This window comes from Phascolarctos cinereus, unplaced genomic scaffold (assembly GCF_003287225.1).
Source record: "Phascolarctos cinereus isolate Bilbo 61053 unplaced genomic scaffold, phaCin_HiC Scaffold_726;HRSCAF=1367, whole genome shotgun sequence".
NCBI lineage: Eukaryota > Metazoa > Chordata > Mammalia > Diprotodontia > Phascolarctidae > Phascolarctos > Phascolarctos cinereus.
In genome coordinates this window covers 130,054,855-130,076,518 of record NW_027556098.1, presented here as the reverse complement: position 1 = coordinate 130,076,518, position 21,664 = coordinate 130,054,855, and the positions used below count along the sequence as shown (strand labels likewise).

Sequence of the window (21,664 nt, the reverse complement as noted above, 5' to 3'; positions counted from 1 at the left end):
TCACTGTGGTTTCTTTTAAACAATAGCTTCCCTGTTGGATTTAAAATAATTCATTTGGGGGATTTTTATTTGCTGTGTATCTTTTCAGGAACACAGCTACTAGGCAAAGTAGAGTACATATATCTATATCTATATATCTATATCTGGTATATGAATACTGGTGAAATGTAGCATTGGATTAGGAGTGAAATTTCTGGAGTAACAAAGTCTGGTTTTGGTATCTTCTTACCTACCTATTTCTTTATTCCTTCCTGAGGCCTCTTTCTACCATGCACTCTGATAGTGCCCAGAGATTCTCATTGCAATGTCCCAGCAATTTTCACCTTAGTGCCCAGACCTTTCTTTATCTCATCCCCAATCAAAACTCCCATTTTTTTTTTCAATTCAACTGATCTCCAGTGTTTGGAGGAAAAGAAACAGTAGTCAAATTCCCACTGAGGAATGAATGGCTAATAGGACTAAGTCTCCGAGGGATAATGACATTTTAAAAGAGGAGATGAGCTTATTATTTTAATTATATTTAACGATGTGATATGCTTATATATCATAGGCAGCTGGGTATCACAGTGGATAGAGCACCAGGCCCGGAGTCAGGAAGACCTGAGTTCAGATTGGGCTTCAGACACTTAGTAGCTGTGTGATCCTGGGCAAGTCACTTAACCCTGTTTGCCTCAATTTCCTCACCTGTAAAATGAGCTAGAGAAGGAAATGGCAAACCACTTCAGTATCTTTGCCAAGAAAACTCCGAATTAAGCCATGAAGAGTTACTTGGGCAGAATTTCAGTCCATGTGACAAACGGAAGAATTTCGGGGGGAAGGTGTTTTGGGGCAAAGGGACTCTCCAGGGCTCCTTCAAATTTTTGTTTATGGACAAACCTGGCCCTGGCCATATGTATTAAGATAATTCTAGCTGAAGTTTATATAGTGCTTCGAGGTCTGCAAAATACTTTGCATACAATATCTCATTTTATTCTGACTGCAACCCTGTAAAGTATGGGCTATTTATATTGAATAGATGAGGACACTGAGGCTCAGAAAGTTTAAGAGACTTGTCTGTGGTCTGACAGCTATTAAGGTCTGTAGGCAGAATTAAAACACAGGTTCTTCCTGACTCCTACCTAATGTAAAATTCTTTCTATTACACTGTGGTGACAAAAAGAGGTTGGGTCTTTGAGGTGGAGGTACAAACTGAGATGTGACAATAATGATAATAATAGCTAACATTTATATAGCACTCTAAGGTTTGCAAAACCCTTTACGAATATTTCCTCATTTGATCCTTACAATAACCCTGGAGGTAGGTACTGTTGTTATTATCCCCATTTTACAGATGAGGAAAGTGAAGCAGAGGTGAAGTGACTTGAGCAAGGTCACAGAGATTATGTGAGGCAGGATTTTAATTCCAATCTCTCTAACTCCACATCCAGTGCTTTATGCACTGAATCACCTACCTGTTCAAGAGGATATTCAGGTAGAAATTAAATCTTTCATGGCTATTCTCCATTTTAAGGCAATTAATTTTATGTTTTCCTAGAACCAAATCATAGGATCACCAGCTTAGAGCTGAAAGGGATCTGAGAGGCAATCTAGTCCAAACCTTTCCTTTTACAGATAGAGAAACTGAGGTCCAGCAAGGATCAGTAACTTGCCCAAGGTCACACAGGTGGGTAAGTACAAGGCAGATTCAAATGGAGGTCCTCTGACTTCAAATCCAGTTCCCTATTCATCATCCTTTATCACCTTCCCCACCATCTTGCTTGTTGCTCCAGTAACTTCCTGCTACCTCCAGGATATAATAGACATATATCCCTCAGTTTTTCTTTTCAGACAATTCAATATCTGGCTCTTCCATATCTTTTCCTCCCCTGCACACACTCTCCAATGCCATGACATTGACCTACTTGCTGTTCCTTACACACCATTCTCCGTATTCAAACTCTGCCTCATTTCACTAACTGTCCCCTTTTCCAGGAATTCTCTCCCTCCTCATTCATCTCTACCTCCTGGCTTCTTGTGGCTAAAGACCCACCTTCTGTTCAAAGTCTTTGTAGGTCCCTTCTGACCTTTCCTCTGAGAGCATTCCAATTTACCCTTAATATATATAGGTGGCTGGGTGGCTACAGCACTGAGCCTAGAGTCATGAGTTCAAATCCGGTCTCAGACACTTACTAGTTGTTTGACCCTGGGTAAGTCACTTGGCCTCTGTTTCCTTCAGTTTCCTTAAGTGTAAAATGGGAATAATAATGGCACCTACCTTTCATGTTTGTAGGTACCAAGTGAGATAATATTTGTTAAAGTGCTTAGCACAGGGACTGGCACATAGTAGGCATTACAATATATGCTTTCCCCCTTATATGTACTTAGTTATTTTCATGTTGTCTCTCATGAGATTATGAGCTCCTTGAGGGTAGGGATTGATTGCTCTTGCCTTTCTTTATATCTCCAGCACAGTGCTGGCACATAGTAAGCACATAATAAATGCCTGTTGAGTATTGATTGTTAATGACAGGGACCTGTTGGTTTAGAGACTTACTTTTTAAAAAATTGGTCATTAGAAAACCATTTCATCTATATTCCAGTTGTCTGAATGTTGTGAAATATCTGCATGACTGCTTCACTCTTCTATTCTACACCTAGATATTGGCCATCTGTTAGTATGGCTGCTATCTCTTTGCCTCAGGCATTTTTTTTTGACTAGGCAATGGGGTTAAGTGACTTGCCCAGGGTCACACAGCTAGTAAATGTTACATGTTTGAGGCTGGATTTGAACTCAGGTTCTCCTGAATCCAGGGCCGGTGTGGTGTTCTATCCACTGCGCCACCTAGCTGCCCCCTGCCTCAGGCATTTTCAAACACAACCTTTGATTCCTTTTCTCTCTGTACAGAGCCTTACCTGTAAGCTGTATGAGGGCCAGAGCCCACATAGAACAGTGGGACAGGGAATCACTGAAATTTTTTTTTAATTGAAGATTTGCTACATTCCCAGCCCTTGATTGTTTTTTTTTTTTTGGGTGGTGGGGTGGAGGCTTGGAGAAAACAATATACACACTGGCTATACCTACATGAAACAGCTCACTCTGTCCAGATATATCATAAAATACATTAATTTTTTTTCATATTGTATCTTAGGTACTTGATGAATGAGTTGAATGAACGGGTGAATAGATAGATGAATGAAACTCATTTGTGCTGGTGGAAGGTGTTCTTCTCCACCTCTTCCCACCAGCCCTCAATCCATCACTGTCCTTTAGCGAAAGGCGAAGGGACAGTAACCATAGGATCACAGCTTTAGAGTTGGAGGGGGCCTTAGATGCCATCAAAGACCCAACTCCTCCATTTCATTAGATGAGAAAACTGAGGCAACTTAACAGAGAAATTAAGTGACTTGTCCAGGGTCACATAGCTAATAAGCATCTGACCTAGGATTTGAACTCAGCTCTTCTTAGACTCCAAATCCAGGGAAGCCCTATTCCCTATGCCATGCTGCCCCTGTATTTTCTTAATGCAGATGCCCCACCCAAGGCCCCATTTGGGAAGGGGGGTACAGGCAGGCAAACAAAACTTCCAACCTGATTTGAAATTGGCAATGGCACTGAAGAGAGCTGCAGAGAGCTCGGAGCAGGCGTCCACTAAGCTAATGATTTCATGGCCGTCGTGGTGGATGCACTTGCAGATTTGACAGAGCAGCTCGTGGTCGTTCCAGCAGTACTCAGTGATCTTGTTGTTTGGGTGATAAAAGCAGAACTTCTCCTCCTGTTCCTGGTTAGTGGCCTCAGTGAAAAGGTGGTCCTGCATCAGCGGGTCCGAGTGCATGTTCCTGAGACAATCGACACAGAGATTCATGCGGCAGGCAATGCAGTGTTTATAAGCCTGCCGGTAATCCCTGCACACCTGGCAGTAGGCGGGATTCAAAGCCCTGTCAAAGCGCCACGTGAGGAAATTGTTTTGCTGCATGTAGCGCCTGGTGAGGCGGCTCCGCAAATAGTTCTCGGGCATCACCACCTTATTGTTGGGCAGGCAGTGACAGCGCTGGCAGATCGGGCAGTTGAAGATGAAGAAGCACTCAGTGATGTCAGCTGTAGCCTGGATCCTCTGCAGGCACCTCTCACAGACGGAGTGTCTGCAGGGTAACATGTACGAGTGCACCCGCAGCTTGCCGCAGATGGGGCAGACCAGGTGTTGTACCAGGCCAGAGTGGGTCTTAGCGATTAAGGAATCACAGCTTGCGTTCTTCCATAGAAATCTTGAATTAAAGATACTCCACCTGAAAGTAGAATCATTGAACCATGACATGTTAGAGATTGAGGGGACCTTAGTCTTCTAGACCATCTAATCCAACCCACTCATTTAAGGGATGAGGCAAGGAGACATTAAGAGACTTGCCCAAGAAAACACAGGTGAGCAGTGGCAGAATCAGGATTCGTACCCCAAGTCCTTTGACTCCAAATGCAGTAGTCCTTCCACTGTACCAGGTGCCAGCTCTTTTATTTTAAGGATGATGAAACTGAAGCCCAGAGAAGGAAATGACTAGCCCAAGGTCACATAACTAGTTAGTAGCTGATCTAGGACTAGAATCTAGGACTTGACTGTCTTTAGAGTTTTTTCCCCAGCACATTATATTGCCTCTAGTTAGGGCATGACCAATTAATCAAGAAGTATTGATATTTTTTTTTGCTTTTTGGTGAGGCAATTGGGGTTAAGTGACTTGCTCAGGGTCACAGAGCTAGTAGGTATCAAGTGTTTGAGGCCGAATTTGAGCTCAGGTCCTCCTGACTCCAAGGCTGGAGCTCTATCCACTGCACCACCTAGCTGCCCCGAAGCATTGATTTTTAATAAGAATAAGGGTAGAGCCAGCAGGTGAGGTAGCCAAGGGTTGAGGGCAGGGCCTATTTTTGCCTTTTGTTTTATATCTCCAGTGATTAGCACAGTTCCCGGCAGGTGTTATTTTCTTGATGAAATAGATGCTGAGTAATACTAAGTTGTAACATTGCTCAATATTTATGATAGATTAGCAATAGATCTGGTACTCAAACCCACATATTGTGCTGCCAAATCCCACCACTTCACATTGCCTTTCATTTTGTTAGTCATTGTGAGGGTTATAAGGAGAGTATGTTATCCTTGTCTGTGAGGATTTAAATCAAGTCACTATGTGAGTCACTATACATGAAACATTGAAAAAAATGGTACTGCCCTTTAGGGACTTATATTCCACAAAGAAGAGTACAGCACATATACAGGTAAGTGTAGAGTGGTGTTCAAAAAGGAGAACTAGGCAAAATACTATGAGAAATCACGTTTCTAACATTTAATGACATCTCCCGTAAAGGGGCTAGCCATTCCCACCAAATGATGATGAATTGGCAGGCTAGCTGAAGGAGATATAGAAGGCAGTATGTATGTGCCAGGCAATTCAAACCACCTCTACCATCTTGGGCACCATTTTTCCCCAGACCCTAATAGAGATAACCTAGGCCCTAGGACCTGGTGTGCTCAAGACATTGTGCCTGCAGAATAGTCATAGGTCACATGTATATAGTACTCTAAGGTTTACAAAGGATTTTCCTCACAACAATCTGTGAGATATTAGCTAATTCATGTTTCATTATCCGCATTTTACATAAGAAGAAACTGAAGCTCATTCAGGGAGTTTAAGTAATTCATCCAGGGTTACCCACGTCTTAAGAGTGGTTTCAGTTTGTGTCTTCTGACTCTTAGACCAGTGCTCTTCAGATGCCAGTGACTGCTAGTTCTCCAGCTCTGTTCCTCATTGCTTCCCACTGCTCAGGCCAATAGAATATTGGAACTGTTTCTTTTTTGTTCTTTTATCTCCAGTGCCTAGCACACCACCTGATCTACGTTAGGGTCTGCTGAATTGAACTGCTGAATTGTTGAATTGAATTGAATGTAGTCTGATTGATTTTCTGATTATTTCCTCCTCACCTTTGCTCATAATATTTTCTCATGATACTACCTACCTCTTGATGTTTCTTCCTCTTTTTTCATCTAAATCCTACCCATCTTTGGAGGGCCAGCTCAAATCTCATGTCCACTGTGAGCTCTTTCCCACTTGCTCTAGTGAAAAGAGTATGGGACTTGAAGTAAGGAACCCTAAAAAATTGTGACATGCTTTGTTGCATTACTTGCTTTGTTGTTGTGGTCTGGAACTGAACCTAGAATATTTCTGAGGTATGTATGCCTGCACATGGTAAAATGGAAAGAGCTCTGGCTCAAGTCAGAGGACCTGGGTTTGAATCTTTACCTGTATCACCTTGGGAAAGTCAATCAATCTTTGCAGACCTCAGTTTTCTCATTTGTAAAATGAGTTTGGACTAGGTGGTCTTTCAGGCCCCTTACAACTCTATGGAGCTGTGATCCTATAATACTATGATTTATAACCACTTTCAGCTCTAAACCTGTGATCCTAAATAGAAGTTGTACTACATATGTTACAGGGTTGTTGTGAGTAAAGTGCTTTAGAAATCTTAAAGTACTTTAAAAATGTGAGATATTATTACTACTGCTGATCATACTGTTCTTCTCCTTCTCTGAATTCTTATAGTACTTATAGCAAGTATCACATAATTTATCGTTAATTGCTTCCTCATTAATTAATAGAATGATAGAATTTTAGAGTTTGAAACGACCATTAACACTTTAGAGACTCCACAGAGAGATGATGGCAGCTTCAGGAAAGGAAAACCATGTTAATTAGGAAGGTGCACCAACTGCAAATATCAGCAAAGGAAGGTAGGATTGTATGAGGTCAGAACCTGGGAAAGAAATAAAATACTGGAAATGAGACAAGTAGTAATAACCTTTCAGCAGACAGGCCTTGAAAGAGCCAAGTCCTCAAGCCCTTCTATACAGGGTCTCTATATCAGTTGGTAAGATCTGACTATTGGCTTTTGCCCACCTGTGTAGAAGAAGGGACCTGGTAATAGCCACAAAACTGGAGCCACAGCATGGAAGGCAAAAGGGAGTCCTCATCTGGACCTGTATTTGGTGACAGGTGTAAAAAGAGCCCAGGAATTCTGGATGAAAGATGGAAGGCGGACAAGTAACATAGCCCATCTTCCCCATATTATGGTTCTTGAATCTCTTGAATCGTCTTAGGCAGAATATGACTATTTTGAAATAATCACTTCAGCAGCTTGAGTACTAAGCTCCCAACCATCAATTCCCTATTGCCGGATGATGTAATAGACATATAATTCCAAGAGCAAAAGCGTCTAATTAAAACATGAAAAAAATAAAAGAGAAGAGATATCAAATAGTAAACCCATACTTAGCATCTGTACATGAACAGGTGCAATGTCCTGAATATCCAGAAGAGTTATAATCTGCTTCTACTTTAATAGCTTTGCTTCCTCAGTATAATGGAGAGGGCTCCAGTGGTTCCAGGACTCATGGCCACAGTAGTAAATGCTTTGGCTGTGATGCCATTTGCTTCCTGGAGTTCTTTGCAGGAGCATCTTGGGACAGTCTGGAAAAGGGATGAAACATCTCACTTCAGTTCTGGAGTCATCAGGACCCATTGTGATTTCTGGTTTTGGAAACACCATGGCCACACCATTGCCAGGTTCTTTTAAGCTATCCCGCTTCCAGGTCTCTTTCCTTCTTTTTTCTTGTTCATGCTACCCACATGACTCTGGCAGCCATGTCTTGTAAACCTCCTCCTTGAAAAGCATTCCCCCACTAGAGTCCTCACCTGTGATAATACAACGCTTGCTAGCTGAAGCTGCATAGCAAATGAAATCCTATGGTTATTTACACTATAAGAGGCCTTGAGATACAAAGAACAGTATTGCTCCCAATTCATTATGTTTAACAATGGGCAAAGGAGGGGCAATGAGACAGCAACATTTTAGAAAGATTATTTTAGAATTAGTGTATAGGAAAGATTGAAGGGGGAGAATGCAGGGAATTCAGTTAAAACACTATTGCAGAGGCAGCTAGGTTGCACAGTGGATAGAGCAGCAGCCCTAAAGTCACAAGGACCTGAGTTCAAATCCGGTCTCAGACACTTATTAGCTCTGTAACCCTGGGCAAGTCACTTAACTCCGATTGCCTCAAAAACAACAACAAAAAACAAAAAAAACACTATTACAATAGTCAAAGTATGAAATGATAAGGTCCCGAGTTTGAGCAGCAGCAAGCAGTTAGAATAGCAAAGGACAGATGAATGAGATTGTGAAAGAAGGTTGTATGTTACTTGATGATTCAAGATAGATAAGAAAAAGGCAAGAGTCAAAGATGACTGAGATTTTGAACCTGGTTCAAAACTAAGAGAATAATAGTATCTTGGAGAGGAACAGAAAAATAAGAAGGAACTAATTTGAAAAAAAAAAAAGATGACGTGCACAATTTTGGAATTACTTTCATTTTATAATTCCATAATCTACTGTCTCATTTTCACATCACTCCCTCAATCCTATATGGATTTCTCACTCTGCCTGTCTAATTCTCTCCCCTTACTGTCATTTTCTGTCGCAAATCTACTGTGTCTCTTCAGTATCACTCTAATTATCATGGATACCTCACTCTATCAGTCTTTATGATATAGGGGGAAGAATGCTGTTTGGAATCAAACCACCTGGGTTCACTTCTGGGATATTACACTTCATAGCTGTGTGACCATACATAAATGATGTCATCTCTCTATACCTCAGTTTCCCCATCTTTAAATTGAAGATAATCCTTGCACTCAAAGGATCATGAAGAAAATGTTTTCTAAACTTTTAAGTTCCGTGTAAATGTGGGCAATTTCAGACTCACTCTGGTCTTGCTTCTTCACTTATGTCTTATATCTGTTTCACTTGTGGCTTATAGTATTCCATTCAATTTCACAAACATTCACAAACAAAATATACATATACACATATATGTATATATATGTGTACACACGTGCTTTCTCCCCTGCTCTAACATAAGCTCCTTGAGGGTAAAGGTTATCTCATTCTTTCTATTTATATCTCCAATACCTAGAACAGTACTTGGTTTATAATAGGTATTTAACAAATGCTTATTAAAATTCTAAATATGCTGACTATTTAAACTTATTAATTAATACTTGCTAATAAATTATAATTGGTTAATTTATCTATTTATTGTATGTAGTATCTCTATCTCTCTATACCTCTGTACCTCTGTATTCTGTCTCTGTCTCCTTCTCTTCCTCTCCTCTCTCTTCCTTTTCTCCATTTCTCCCCCCTTTTAGGACAGACTGGAGAGTCCACTGAAGGTCACAGATCTGACTCTTTTTATTGAAATGGATATTGGTGGCTGGTGGTCTAGGCTGCGATGAAAGCTCTGCAGTAATAATGGCCTAGAAATACTTGACCACCTGAAAGTCAGATCTGCATATGATATAATAGTGTGCTTATCACTATATTTTCAGAGTTTAATATTAAAAAGGAGATTTCCCTTATCCATAGAAGCTATTTTGGCAAGTTTTCGTGTTTGTATTAAGTTAAAACTTCTACAAATGAAGAAAGTCAGTATAATGTAGGGGAATGGATACTGAACTTGGGGTCTGAGGACCTGAGTTAAGTCTTATTTCTATTACTAGCTGGGTACCCTTTGACAAGTGGTCTTTCTGAGACTGTTTCTCCATTTGTATAAGGGGAATGATGTACATACTTCTTTATCCCATGGGATTATGGTGAGGAAAAGTGCTTTGTGTGTATATGCAACGGCATACTTTATTTTTAGTCTTTGGTATGTATTTGCTAGATATCTTTTTTAAAATGGGTCTTCCTATCTTGCTTAGGTGGGAAGTGCAGACTGCAGGGATTACTCACAGGCTCAGATCCCACTCTTATTGGCATAGGAGCCCATTTTCCAAACTGGACTGATTCACCTGGAGCCACCCTACTCCCAGGGGCTCATCATTTTAATGCTAAACTTAGTGCTGATATCCAATTGGCGTAGCTTTACTGAAGCTCAGAACTTTGGAGTTCAAGGGATTTACCAGCCTCGGCCTCACTAGGCATTCACAACAACATTCAACATTCCTTCTGTTTTTCAAATATCAGCATGCATTTGATGTCTTTATTATGCATGCGTGTGTGTGTGTGTGTGTGTGTGTGTGTGTGTGTGTGTGTGTGTGTGTGTATGTATAGGTGAGGAGTTAGGTCTATAAAAATGTCTTATGTCCAGTTATTGTAGATCACTTGATGCCTCTCCATTCTTATCGTGAATCTTTCCTTTCTGACTGGGTATAATGGTACCAAGTGTGGTTCACTGGGGAAAATGCTTCGTTGGGAGACAAAAGACTGGTGCTTAAATCCTGTCTCTGTCACTTACTATCATGTGACTTTGGGCAAAATCAACTGACCTCTTAGGGCCTCAGTTTCTTCAACTATGAAATGAGAAAGTTGGACTAGATGATTTGTCAGGTCACTATTCATGTTCTAAATCTATAATCTTGGGACCTTTTATGGTCTTGACCCCTTGGTTTTGATCAGCCATTTTTAAAAGACTACTAACATCCCCTCTTGAATTCCCCATCGCCTTGGCTCTCTGGGATCTCCTTATACATCTCACTTCCTACTTTGGGTAACCTCTAATATCTGCCTTCCTTGAGCCTTTCATTGTGCCACTTGAAGAGCTTTTGGAGGAAATTGTGAAGTCATTTTATAAGAGCCAAAAGAAATTTGTGTTGTCTTACCTAAACTAAGCTCTCACTACTCCATTGCATTAAAAAAAGTTTCTTTTATTGACTCCCTATCATGTACTGCACAGTGACTTTCTCTAAGCTTCCAATTAATCAACAAATATTCATTAATTACTTAAGACGTTGTAGTTACTAAACTAGGCCCTGAGGATAAAAAGTCCAAAGCTTAAAAAATGAAAAATCTCTACTCTCAATGAGCTTCAGATGACCTTTTGTATTATATTATTTCTTTTACAAGTTTGTTGTACATTATATACATGATACAGATAGTATAGTATGAGTAGAGGCCTGGGCTTGAAATAGAAAGGCCTGGATTCGAATTCTATTTTTGACACTTATTGTCTATGTGACCATAGAGAAATTACTTAACTTCTCAATATTTCTCAATAGCTCCATGAAGTGGGCCCACCTGCCTTATAGGTTATTTTGAAGTTCAAATGAGATTATGTAAACAACTTTGTAAACTTTAAAGCACAATATGACTTCTTGTTGCTCTTCTTCTTCTTCTTCCCCAATAAGCCCTCAGCTATCAGCAGTCAGGTTTCCATTCCCACTGTCTATAGATACTGTTCTCTCCAAATTTGCCAGTGGTTTCCTAAGGCTAAATCCAATGCCTTTTCTTCATTGCTTATATTCTGTGAATTTTCATAACATTTGACACCTCCTCCTCTTGATAGTCTCTTCCCTTAGCTTTCCTATCATTGCTCTTTCCTGGTTCTTCTGGAACCTCTCTGACCAATATGTCTTAGTCTTTGTAGCTGGTTCTCCCTATTTTTCTGTTATATTAAGTATGAATGCACCTATTGTCTTAAGAAAAAAAAACTACAAACTCCTTAATCTGGCATTCAACGTGTCCCCCACATTTTGGCTCCAGCTGAACTTTAGAAATATAGTTCATCTAATCACCTTCATGAGCTCTATTTTCCAGCTAAACTGAATTCACCTTCTCTCATCTCATAATATATTCTTTCATCTCCAATCATTTACACACATTATCCATTATGCCTAGAAAATACTTCCCCCAACATTTCCATCTTTTCTTCCATCAAGACCCAGTTGAAATGCTATTTTCTCCATAAAGCCTTCCTTCAATTTCAATCTCTATAGTACAAAGTTTATATAAAAGAAAATACAGAGTAAGATGTCCTGTTTAGAGAAACACAGGATTAAGAGGTAGAATGGATCTTGTCTAAACTTCTCCTTTTACAGATGAGGAAACTCAGCGTCAGGGAAGTGAAGTGAATTGTACAAAGTCACATAAGGAGTAGGAAAGCCAGACTTTGAACCCAGGTCCTCTGGAAAGTCACTTAACCTCTCTAATAATGAAACAACCCCTACTCACAATGAGCTCCTATCTTTCAGAAGATGACTTTTCTTATTCACGCTCCTTCTTTCACAGGTTCGTTATGAATTACACAAATAGCATGGTATAGAGAGAGGTCTGGGCTTTCATTCAGCTTCCTCTTTTGTAAGATGAAGGGGTTGGACTCAGTGAGTCAACTCAATCATAAAGCCCTTTCTAGTCTTAATTCCATGATTCTCTGACTTCAAAGCAAATGTTCTTTCCATTATACGTTACCTCCCTGAAAAGGAAAAGCCCAAATGAAGTTTGAAGCCACAAGTTTACGATTATGTCAGCTGTGCTACTGACTGAGCTATCTGGAGTTCTCTTCATTCTCCAGACCATCTTTGTAATAGAATACTAAGAATTCTAGGGCACAAGTCAGTTATACTTACCAAGTAAATGAGAGGAACAGAAACTTCTAAGTAGGCTTTGAAACTTCAGTTTGCTTATCTTCTACCTTGAACTGACAGCCAATTCTTCACACCTCCTCATGTGCCTCATACAAAGGGCTAGGTATGTAGCAATCATATAATTCATACTCAGATGAATGGATACATGGAGAATAATAGTTTGAAAACAGCTATTAAGAGTCAAGCTAAAATATGTTTTGCATGACTTCACAGGTGTAATAGGTATCATATTGCTTGCCTTCTTAATGAGTGAGTGAGAGGATAGAGAAAGAGAAAGAATTTGGAACTAAACATTTTAAAAATGAATGTTAAAAATATTAAAAAAAATGAAGTCCAAGACTTTTCACCTGAGGGTAAAAAAAGCATTAAGCTACACACAAAAAGAGGGTCAAAGAGAGAGGGCCCTGAATGGGAGTCAGAGAATCGGTACCTAGCATTGAAAGGTATCTCAGAGACTATTTAGCCTAACCTCTATCCTAAACATGAATCCTGGTGAGAATTTTCTTTCTTTTTAAAAAATGTGTTTTATTTATTTTAACTTTGAATTCATATAAAACATATCAATTTAGTCCTGTTGCAAAAAAACAAATTGTCTAGAATTTTCCTTGACAAATAATCATTGAGTCTCTGATGGAAGACCTCCAGGATTGGGAAACTTGCTATGTCCTGAAAAAGCCCAGTCCACTTTGGAATGGCTTTAACTACTAGAAAGTTGTTCTAGGAGACCAATCAGGATGACAGAGTAGAAGGAAGAAAATGCACCAAATCAAATTCAGATCAGGGTATCCAAGAAAGAAAATCATAATTATTTATTTTTCCAGTTCAGGGTACCATAGGGAGACTGAGATGTTTGTGCACACTGGAGTTGGGTGGAGTTTATGGAGTATGCTGTATGGAGCCTTTGGTCATGGAGACTGAGCCTGAGGGCCTGCCTACAGTCGTGCACCCAAGCAAGAAGAAGTCCCAGATTCAGTCAATGCAAAGAGGTTAGGTGCTGTACGGGGAGCAGGAATGAATGCCGATGAATAGCAACAAATGAATAGCAATGCTGCTCATTACCTATTTCTGAATCATAGATCCAGTGCAGACTGAAGAAGGCACCTGAAAGTAGGGATGGCGGTAGGTACAGGGCACTAAGTTGCATACTGAGTGAGAAGTGAGTACAGAAGCAAGCAGCAATTGTGTGACTGACTCTGGAAGCAAAGCTGGGTTTCACATCCAGCCCTGATACCTGCCTGAAGCCTGCCCCAGGATAATTGGGATAGGAATCCCAGAAAAAAGGGAGAATCTATATTTCTGTCACTGAACCAGTAGATCTTTCAAGCTGGCTGACAGTGGCTGAGTCCAGAAGCACTCTAATGGAGTTCCAACTAGGGATAATCCCACAGGTATGTTGTTCAGACCCAAAACCAAGTCAAGAACTCGTAGAATGCAGACCAAGAAATCAATGCTCAGACTTCACCCAGGATCAGGCTACTTTGGGTGAACTGAAAGCATATAGGTTCCTTTATTGAGATGTCCTTGGGATTCTGAAATAACTCACTTTTAATAATGTGAGAAGGTGTCAGCAGGACCTATGAGGACACAAAACAGGACCAAGCATAGTGCAGACATTCCCTGCAGATTCACATAGAACCTGACTCTAATACAAAGTTCAAAGTCAAGAAGAAGTAAGACCAAAAGAATGGGCAAATGAAGAATAGCACCAAAAAGAGCTATTATGGTGACAGGGGCACTCAAGGGTTAAACTTAGAAAAAGAGAATGACTGTAAACCATTGACAAGCAAAACCTCAAAGAAAAACACAACTTAGGCACACATTCTACTAGGATTTTTTTTAACATATGAGTTAAGAGTTTTAAAAAGACTGAATAATGATTTTTTATAAATGAAATGAGAATGCTATGGGAAAATTGGAAAAGAAATGAAAGGTATGGAAGAAAACATTAGAAAGAGGATTGGCACAAGTGGTACAAAATCTTGTCTAGTAAATAGACTTCTTGAACATCATAATAGACCAAATAAAAGCTAATGACTCAATGAAACAACAAGAAATATTAAAATAGTCAAAAAGTCTGAAAAAAAATAGATGAAAGTGTGAAGTATCACATATGAAAAATAACTGGCCTGTAAAACAGATCAAAGAAAGATAATTTAGGAATCATTGGAAGGCTGGAAAAGGGCTTTACCAAAGTTCCCTTATTTTTTTAAAATTAACTTATTTATTTTTGGTTTTCAACATTCACTTCTATAAGGTTTTGAGTTTGAAATTTTCTCCCGCTCTCTCTCCTCTTCCCTCCCCAAGAGGGCATACAATCTGATTTAGGCTCTATGTATACATTCCTATTAAATATATTTTCACATTAGTCATGTTGTAAAGAAGAATTAGAACCAATGGGAGGAACTATGAGAAAGAAGAAACAAAATGAAACAAAAGAAAAAAAGAGCAAATAGTGTGTCTTGATCTGCATTCAGACTCCATAGTTCTTTCTCTGGATATGGATAGCATTTTCTATCATGAGTCTTTGGGAGATGTCTTAGATCATTCATTGCATTGCTGAGAAGAGCTAAGTCTATCAAAGTCAGTCACCACACAATATGGTTGTTACCTTTGTACAATGTTCTCCTAGTTATGCTCACTTCACCCAGCATCAATCCACACGAGTCAAAGTTCCCTTATTTTACGTCACAACAACCCTGTGCTATTATTAACCTCATTTTGTGGATAGGAAAGCTTATGCAAACAGAGTATAAGTGATCTGACTAGGATTACACAGTAAGTATCCAAGACTGGATTTGAACTCAGGTTTTCTGGACTAGAGGGCCAATGTTGCATCCACTATAGCGCTTCATAAGAAGGGACTTCAAATGTCATTTAGACCAATCCTTTCATTTTACAGGTCAGGAAATGAAGACTTAAGAAAGGTTTAGTGACGTGTCCAGGATTGCGTAGCTACTAAACATCAGAGGCAGAATTTTAACTTAGGTTTGCTGACTCAAGATCAGTGTTCCCTCTATGTGTCTCCATGCTTCTTCCTGTACAAAACTAGAAATATGGCCAGTTCTAGGATGAAAATAATGGTGCAAGGGGAAATATTTAAAAATGAAAATAGTTTTCATCTTTCTTTTTGGGGGGAGGGCAAAAGTTTAATCCTTATTTTTTTTCCTGGACCATGATTTAAGACTATGAGTTTTTGGTCAGGAATGTATTGTATCTAATGAAACTTAAGAAGAATTTATTTGTCTACTAGTCTGGAGTAATAGAAATTTATTGAGGAAGGCTTAAAATGCTTTAATATAGAAAGAGATAGAAGGGAAGGGAGACAGGAATCATGCTGACAGGCATTATTTGAAGATGTCCCCTTGTCTAATCATATTGGTCTGTAGTAGACACAGGGCAATCAGGGTTTTTAGTTTGGGGAGGTAAGGACTGGAAGTTGCTTGTAAGTTGTCCTTCAGAATAAAAAGGATTATAGTATTCTTAATTAATGTGTATTTGCAGGATTTAGAATATGAATGGGAAAACAAGAAGATAATAAGGGAGGGAAGAGAGAGAAAGAGGGGGGAGGGAGAGAAATGAGGGAAGAGGGAGTGACAGAATGGGAATAAGGAACATCACAGGAAGGGAAAAAGGGAGTAAAAATAGGGATAAAAGCAGAGAAAAGGAATCAAAGAGAAGGGGTATAGTTTTATAGAGCAAATGGGTTATCTTTTTTTTTTTGCTCTCATAATGGACATCCTAATGAATGAGGCCATTAGTGGAAAGGATCTGTCCAAAATCCTGAGAACACTACTCTAGGAAATATCTTTGTTTTATGCCTATAGACTTCCAACATTAGCCAGAGTAGGCAATAGCCACCAGAAAACAGGCAAAGAATAGAATGTCCATTTGCTTTTTACCACCTGAAGGATACACAGAAACATTAATCTCTGACCATTCTGAGGGACAATATACCCATCTCAGTACTCAGGGGTCCTAAATATGAAATCCTTAGCCTTGAAGCATTAGGAAGATAGTTTATCTATAATGGACCTTGATGTGCCTTCTTTTCTGTCGTTAGCTGTAGGTTTCAAGCTGTAGGTTTCGAGCCTGGCCATGCCCTTCTTATTAGAGAGGAAAATGATCTGATAAATTCTAGGGTTCCTTCTTTTTCTAACTTTTTATGGTTTGTTACATACAATTTGACTGCTCCCCCTCCCAGAGAAGTTTGTGTTTTAAAAGAAGAGTTTTGGATCTATGAAACTCCTAAGCCAAAGAACTAATTGAAGTAGCATCAGAGGAGGGTACTTCTGTTTTGTTCCTCAAATCACTTTTCATAGACAGCCACTTATGCTGTGAAAAAAGGCAACTGAGCTCTGAGAAGTCCCTACAGCCATGGGATCCTGCCTTCATCCTCCATGTTCTGGAGAAGGTTCACACAGATGAGTCAACTCAGAGGTCATGTCTGACCCTTCTCACCTTCCTCACAACATCTAGCACATAGGCAGTGATTAGTAATTCATCCATATTTTAGTATTCTGGGATCTCATCCATGCAGATACTCCTCCCTCCAACATTAGATCACCACCTTCTCATCATCTGTGATTTTTGTCTATGTCCTTCCATAAATTCTCTATAAATGCTATGCCCATCATGCAGAAGATCTTTCAAGACTTTTAATGTTTCATGTATACTTGTACAATATTCAAACTGTCTATACCTTGATCTCACAATATGATTAACTTATCTCCTTTTCTAGTCATATATATGTACAATATTCTTCTGTGATGAAATGTGATATAAATGTACTTATACAATGTATATGTAAATACACATGCATAAATATGCACACATACACATATCAATATCTATTTCCTTGATGGTGCCTTTTATTATAATTCCTGTATACAAGTCATCATAGATCATATGCAACAGCCTACCCCCACCTCCTGTGAGTCTCCCCCCATGATCCTTTGATACATTTTTGGGAGATCATGGCATTCTCTCATTCACATCCATAAGCATCAATCAGCCAATAAACATTTATTAAGCATGATGTACCAGGCACTGTTCCAAGTGCTGGGGATACAAAAAGAGGCAAAAGCTCCTGTCATTCAGCAGTTCACAACATAATGGGTCATCACCAGAAGAATATTGTAGAGGTATTAAAAAAGATGGGTTTTAGCAGCAGGTAGCAACTTGAAAGTGCTATGCAGTTACCCATATGCAATATATTTCATTCTTCTCCTCTCATTCAATTATGTATTCAGTTGTTTTCAGTTGTGTCTGTGTCTTCATGGCCCCATTCTGGGTTTTCTTGGCAAAGATATTGATGTGATTTTCCATTTCCTTCTCCAGCTCATTTTGTGGATGAGGAAACTGAGACAAACAGGGTCTCAGTGACAGGTGACTTGGCTAGAGTTGCACAGCTACTAAGTGTCTGAGGCCAGATTTGAACTTAGGAAGATGAATCTTCTTAATTCCAGGCCCAGCACTCTAGCCACTGCACCATCTAGCTGTCCCATTCAACTGTTGTCCTAGTTTATTGCCCATCTGCATATTGTGCCTTCATGAGATATAGGTACTGATATACTAATCCAATAGGGCTGCCCATCCAACTACATGCCTTAACTGGGACATTTGTTCTTCATTTGTTTTTTGTTTTTCCTGAGTGTGTTAATTTCTTTTAAATGTCCATGAAATCTCACTGAGAAGGCCCTGTGATATTATTGCCACAGTGTCATCTGCAAAGAAGAATGTTTGGAGAACTTTAAAAATTTATCAAGTACTTAATAGCCCAAAGTACTGGACTAGGCATGATGGGTAAAACCAAGTTGCTTACACTTTAGATAGAGAGAGATTTATGTACATAACATAATTAGACACATCCCCTATAATGGTCTCCAATCAAAGTTGCTCCTCAATATCCTTAATACATTAAAAATAAAATCCTACTCTAATGCTAGAAACCCTGCTGTAAGGTTTTGGGATTAATCCTTTGAGACACAACTCCCCATACACACTCTGTGCATAGCAGCTCAACAGGGTCATTGATGGTCATTCGGAAAATAGTTGTCAGGTGGGTCCAAGAGGTTTCATCAATGAATCAGTCACAAGGGGGTCATCTCTCGGGTTCTTTCTCCCCTTCCTGTGAAGACCTGTCCCTTTCAAGTTTCTAGCTTGGATGAGGAAAAAAGCTCAGACAATCAGAATGACTGCTTTCTCCTCATTGAGATGAGCAATGTTGGCTCCATTCCCTAGTACTGTGGATGGAGGGATGAAAAGATATGAAGCTGTGTACACGGGGAGATTTTTGAAAAGTCAACATGACAGTGATAGGCATAAAGGGGATGGATCACCTCCATTCTTTTGCTGACTCAGTGAGAATCACACCAGGTCTCTGGGGCAGGGAAGAAGGAAGTTGTGGGGAAGTTGAGTCAGTAGTACTATTATGAAGATGAACATAATAGCACCTTAAGATTCATCTAGTTCAACCTTCTTGTTTTAAAGATGAGGGAACTGGAGCACAGAGAAGTATCTGGAGCGAGGTCAGTAAGCGTCATAAGTTGTAACTCAAACCCAGATCATGTGTCCAGAGTGTTTTCTCCTACATTAGAGTTTTATGTCTCTAAGAATTTTTTTAAAGCTTTTGTAATCCGAATTTTGGTCATGTATTGGTATCTGAATCTGTTAAGTATTTCAGACATAGTTCCTGTGGCACTAACTGTTCCCAGTCATGTTGCTTAGTCTAATGTTTTGTTTTGACATCACAAAGTAGAATAGACTTAATTTTAAAATAATAAAAATTTAAATCATGACTATTTAATTGAGTACTTATGGCATGCAAGACATTGTCTAGGAATATGCTATAGGGAATACAAAGAAATCTAAGGCATTATGCTTGCCTCCAAGCAGTCTATAGTCTAGCTGGAGAGACAAAATATTAAATATACAAAAAACCCCAGGGGCAGCTAGGAGCCACAGTGAATAGAGCTCTGGCCTTGAAATCAGGAGGACTTGAATTCAAATCTGGCCTCAGATACTTGACACTTACTAGCTGTGTGACCCTGGGCGAGTTGCTTAACCCAGATTGCCTTGCCAAAAAAACAAAACAAAACAAAACAAAAAAACCAACAAAACCCCCAAACATTACAAGATGAAAGCATGCATTACTGATGCCACTGGCAGGATGAGACAAAGTGCCAATGTTTTTGAAATCTGGGGTCCTGGGTTCAAGTCTTGACTAGGTGACTGCTGTGTTACTTTGGCAAGTATAGTAACTTCACTGGGCCTCAATTTCCTTATCTGTAAGATGAGATGAGATAACTTGACCTTTAAGGTCCCTTTAACCTCTAAGTTTGATGATCCTATGAAATAGCAGCATATTAGAGTGGTCCAACATTTCGAAAATTTAGAGTCAAAGGGCCTGGGTTTGATTGTCTGCTCTACTGCTTACCACTTTGCAAGACTTTGGGCCAGCCACTTCACTCTTCCCGGCCTCAGTTTCCCTATATGTAAAATGAGAGGTTTGAACTAGATGACTTCAAAAGTCTGAGTCTCTCCTAAAGGAGAGAACAGTGTAGGCCTAGATAGCCTAGGGAGACTGCATAGAGGGGAAGGAACCAGAACTGGGTCTTAAAGGATTGGGACAGACCTGGAAAAGTCATGAGGTAGCCAATGGGTGGTGCAGAAAGGAAATGGTGTGATTCCCAAAGAGGGGGAAAATGTCATGATGGGCTCTAGTTTGCTAGGGAAGTTGTTTATTAAACAAATCTTGGCTGGATTGACTGGAATGGAGTTGGCCTCAGCAGGTTATAATGGGCATCTATCTACATACAGGTTCCTAGAGTACTTACGGGGATTCAGCAGAGAAAGGTATGTGGTAGTAGCAGCGGGCATTGTAGAAGTGGCAGGAAGATTTGCCTTTGGGACAAACACAGCAGCACTTAAAGATGGGGTCATTGGCGCAGGAGCAGCAGCACCAGTGGCAGTTGGGAGAATCGGAACAGGTACAGTGACAAAACTGGCATCTTCCGTCATCCTCATATGGGCAGGGGAAGCAGGTGCAATTCCTTTCTGTAGTGAGAAGAAACTTCATGCACAGGCACATGCATGACCTGGGTAAGATAACCTCCCATGGACAGCATGGAGAACAGAGGCATGTTGCTTCCTCCATGGCCCCTACATGATTGCTGCCTTCTACATATGTCACCCCCTTCCAGAGTCCCGAGGTCTATTTGATAGCACACTCTATCTCTAAAAAGACCAGCTACTTGGTTTCCTCAAGTCATGACCTACTGTTACAACTTGGGTGCCAAGGGACAGATGGGCATTTACATAGGTAAGAATGAGTTCATTGCTTATGTCATAATCCTCTCTACCCTCTTTAATTCACTGCTCTGTGAGACTGCAGGTGCCTTGGAGGTACATTCTCCACAGACAGCCCAGTCAGTGGGATTGCAGTGAATAAAATACCTGGGGATCTTTTGCTCTCACCATGTAGTATGTGAGCTGACAAGGCTGAGCTTTGGTCTGTTTAATTCCTACTCAGGATTAGGTCTGCACTTCAGGCAAAATATGCAAGGTTACCTGGGCTATGACTTAATGGTTTGAATGGCTTTGAATAACTTCCCATAAGTGTACTCACAGTGGAAAAGAGTTATGAATTTAGAATCTGTGGTCCTGGGTTCAAATCCTAGCTCCTTGTAACCATGGGCAAGTCATTTCATTTCCCTAGGCCTCAGTTTCCTCATCTGTAAAGTGAGGAGGTTAGACTACATCAGGATTCTTAACACTTTTTGTGTCATGGACCCCTTTCGCAATCTGATGAAGCCTATCTTGGAATCACATGTTTAAATTCATGAAATAAAATGCATAGGATTATAAAAGAAAACAATTTATATTGAAATAGCTGTCAAAATATTGGAAGTTCCAAGTTCATAGACCTCCTCAAATTTATCTATGGACACTTCGGGCAGTCTATGGACCCTAGGTTAACAATCTCTTTACTAGAATGTCATCTCTGAATCTAAGCTCATATGAATTGAAAACATAAGGAACCTCTCATTGTTCTTTTTCTATAGAAATATAGCTTCATTAGACTATTGAACCAAAACTTCCCACAGAGAGGTTCAGGTGTGGATAGCTGGGAAACCTCAGAATCAGCAACGTGAGCTTGGAGGAAATGGCCTGGTGGGTACTTCAGGCCCTCTCAAAAAGATCTAACAAGCAGTGTTACCAACAAGGATTTGCA

The 21,664-nt window shown here is 39.9% G+C and overlaps 1 protein-coding gene across 1 annotated transcript in view; it reads right to left on the bottom strand.

The window, feature by feature from the left end:
• The window catches only part of TRIM42 (tripartite motif containing 42), a 47,364-nt gene extending 26,661 nt beyond the window's left edge, over positions 1–20,703 (bottom strand). The window contains exons 1-2 of the mRNA XM_020986140.2: positions 20,268–20,703; positions 3,569–4,263 (exon numbers count right to left, since the gene is read on the bottom strand). Of these exons, the coding sequence (XP_020841799.1) occupies positions 3,569–4,263; positions 20,268–20,587 (1,015 nt within the window). The 5' untranslated portion in view covers positions 20,588–20,703. The remainder of the gene's footprint in view (positions 1–3,568; positions 4,264–20,267) is intronic.
• Positions 20,704–21,664: the final 961 nt, after the last annotated feature.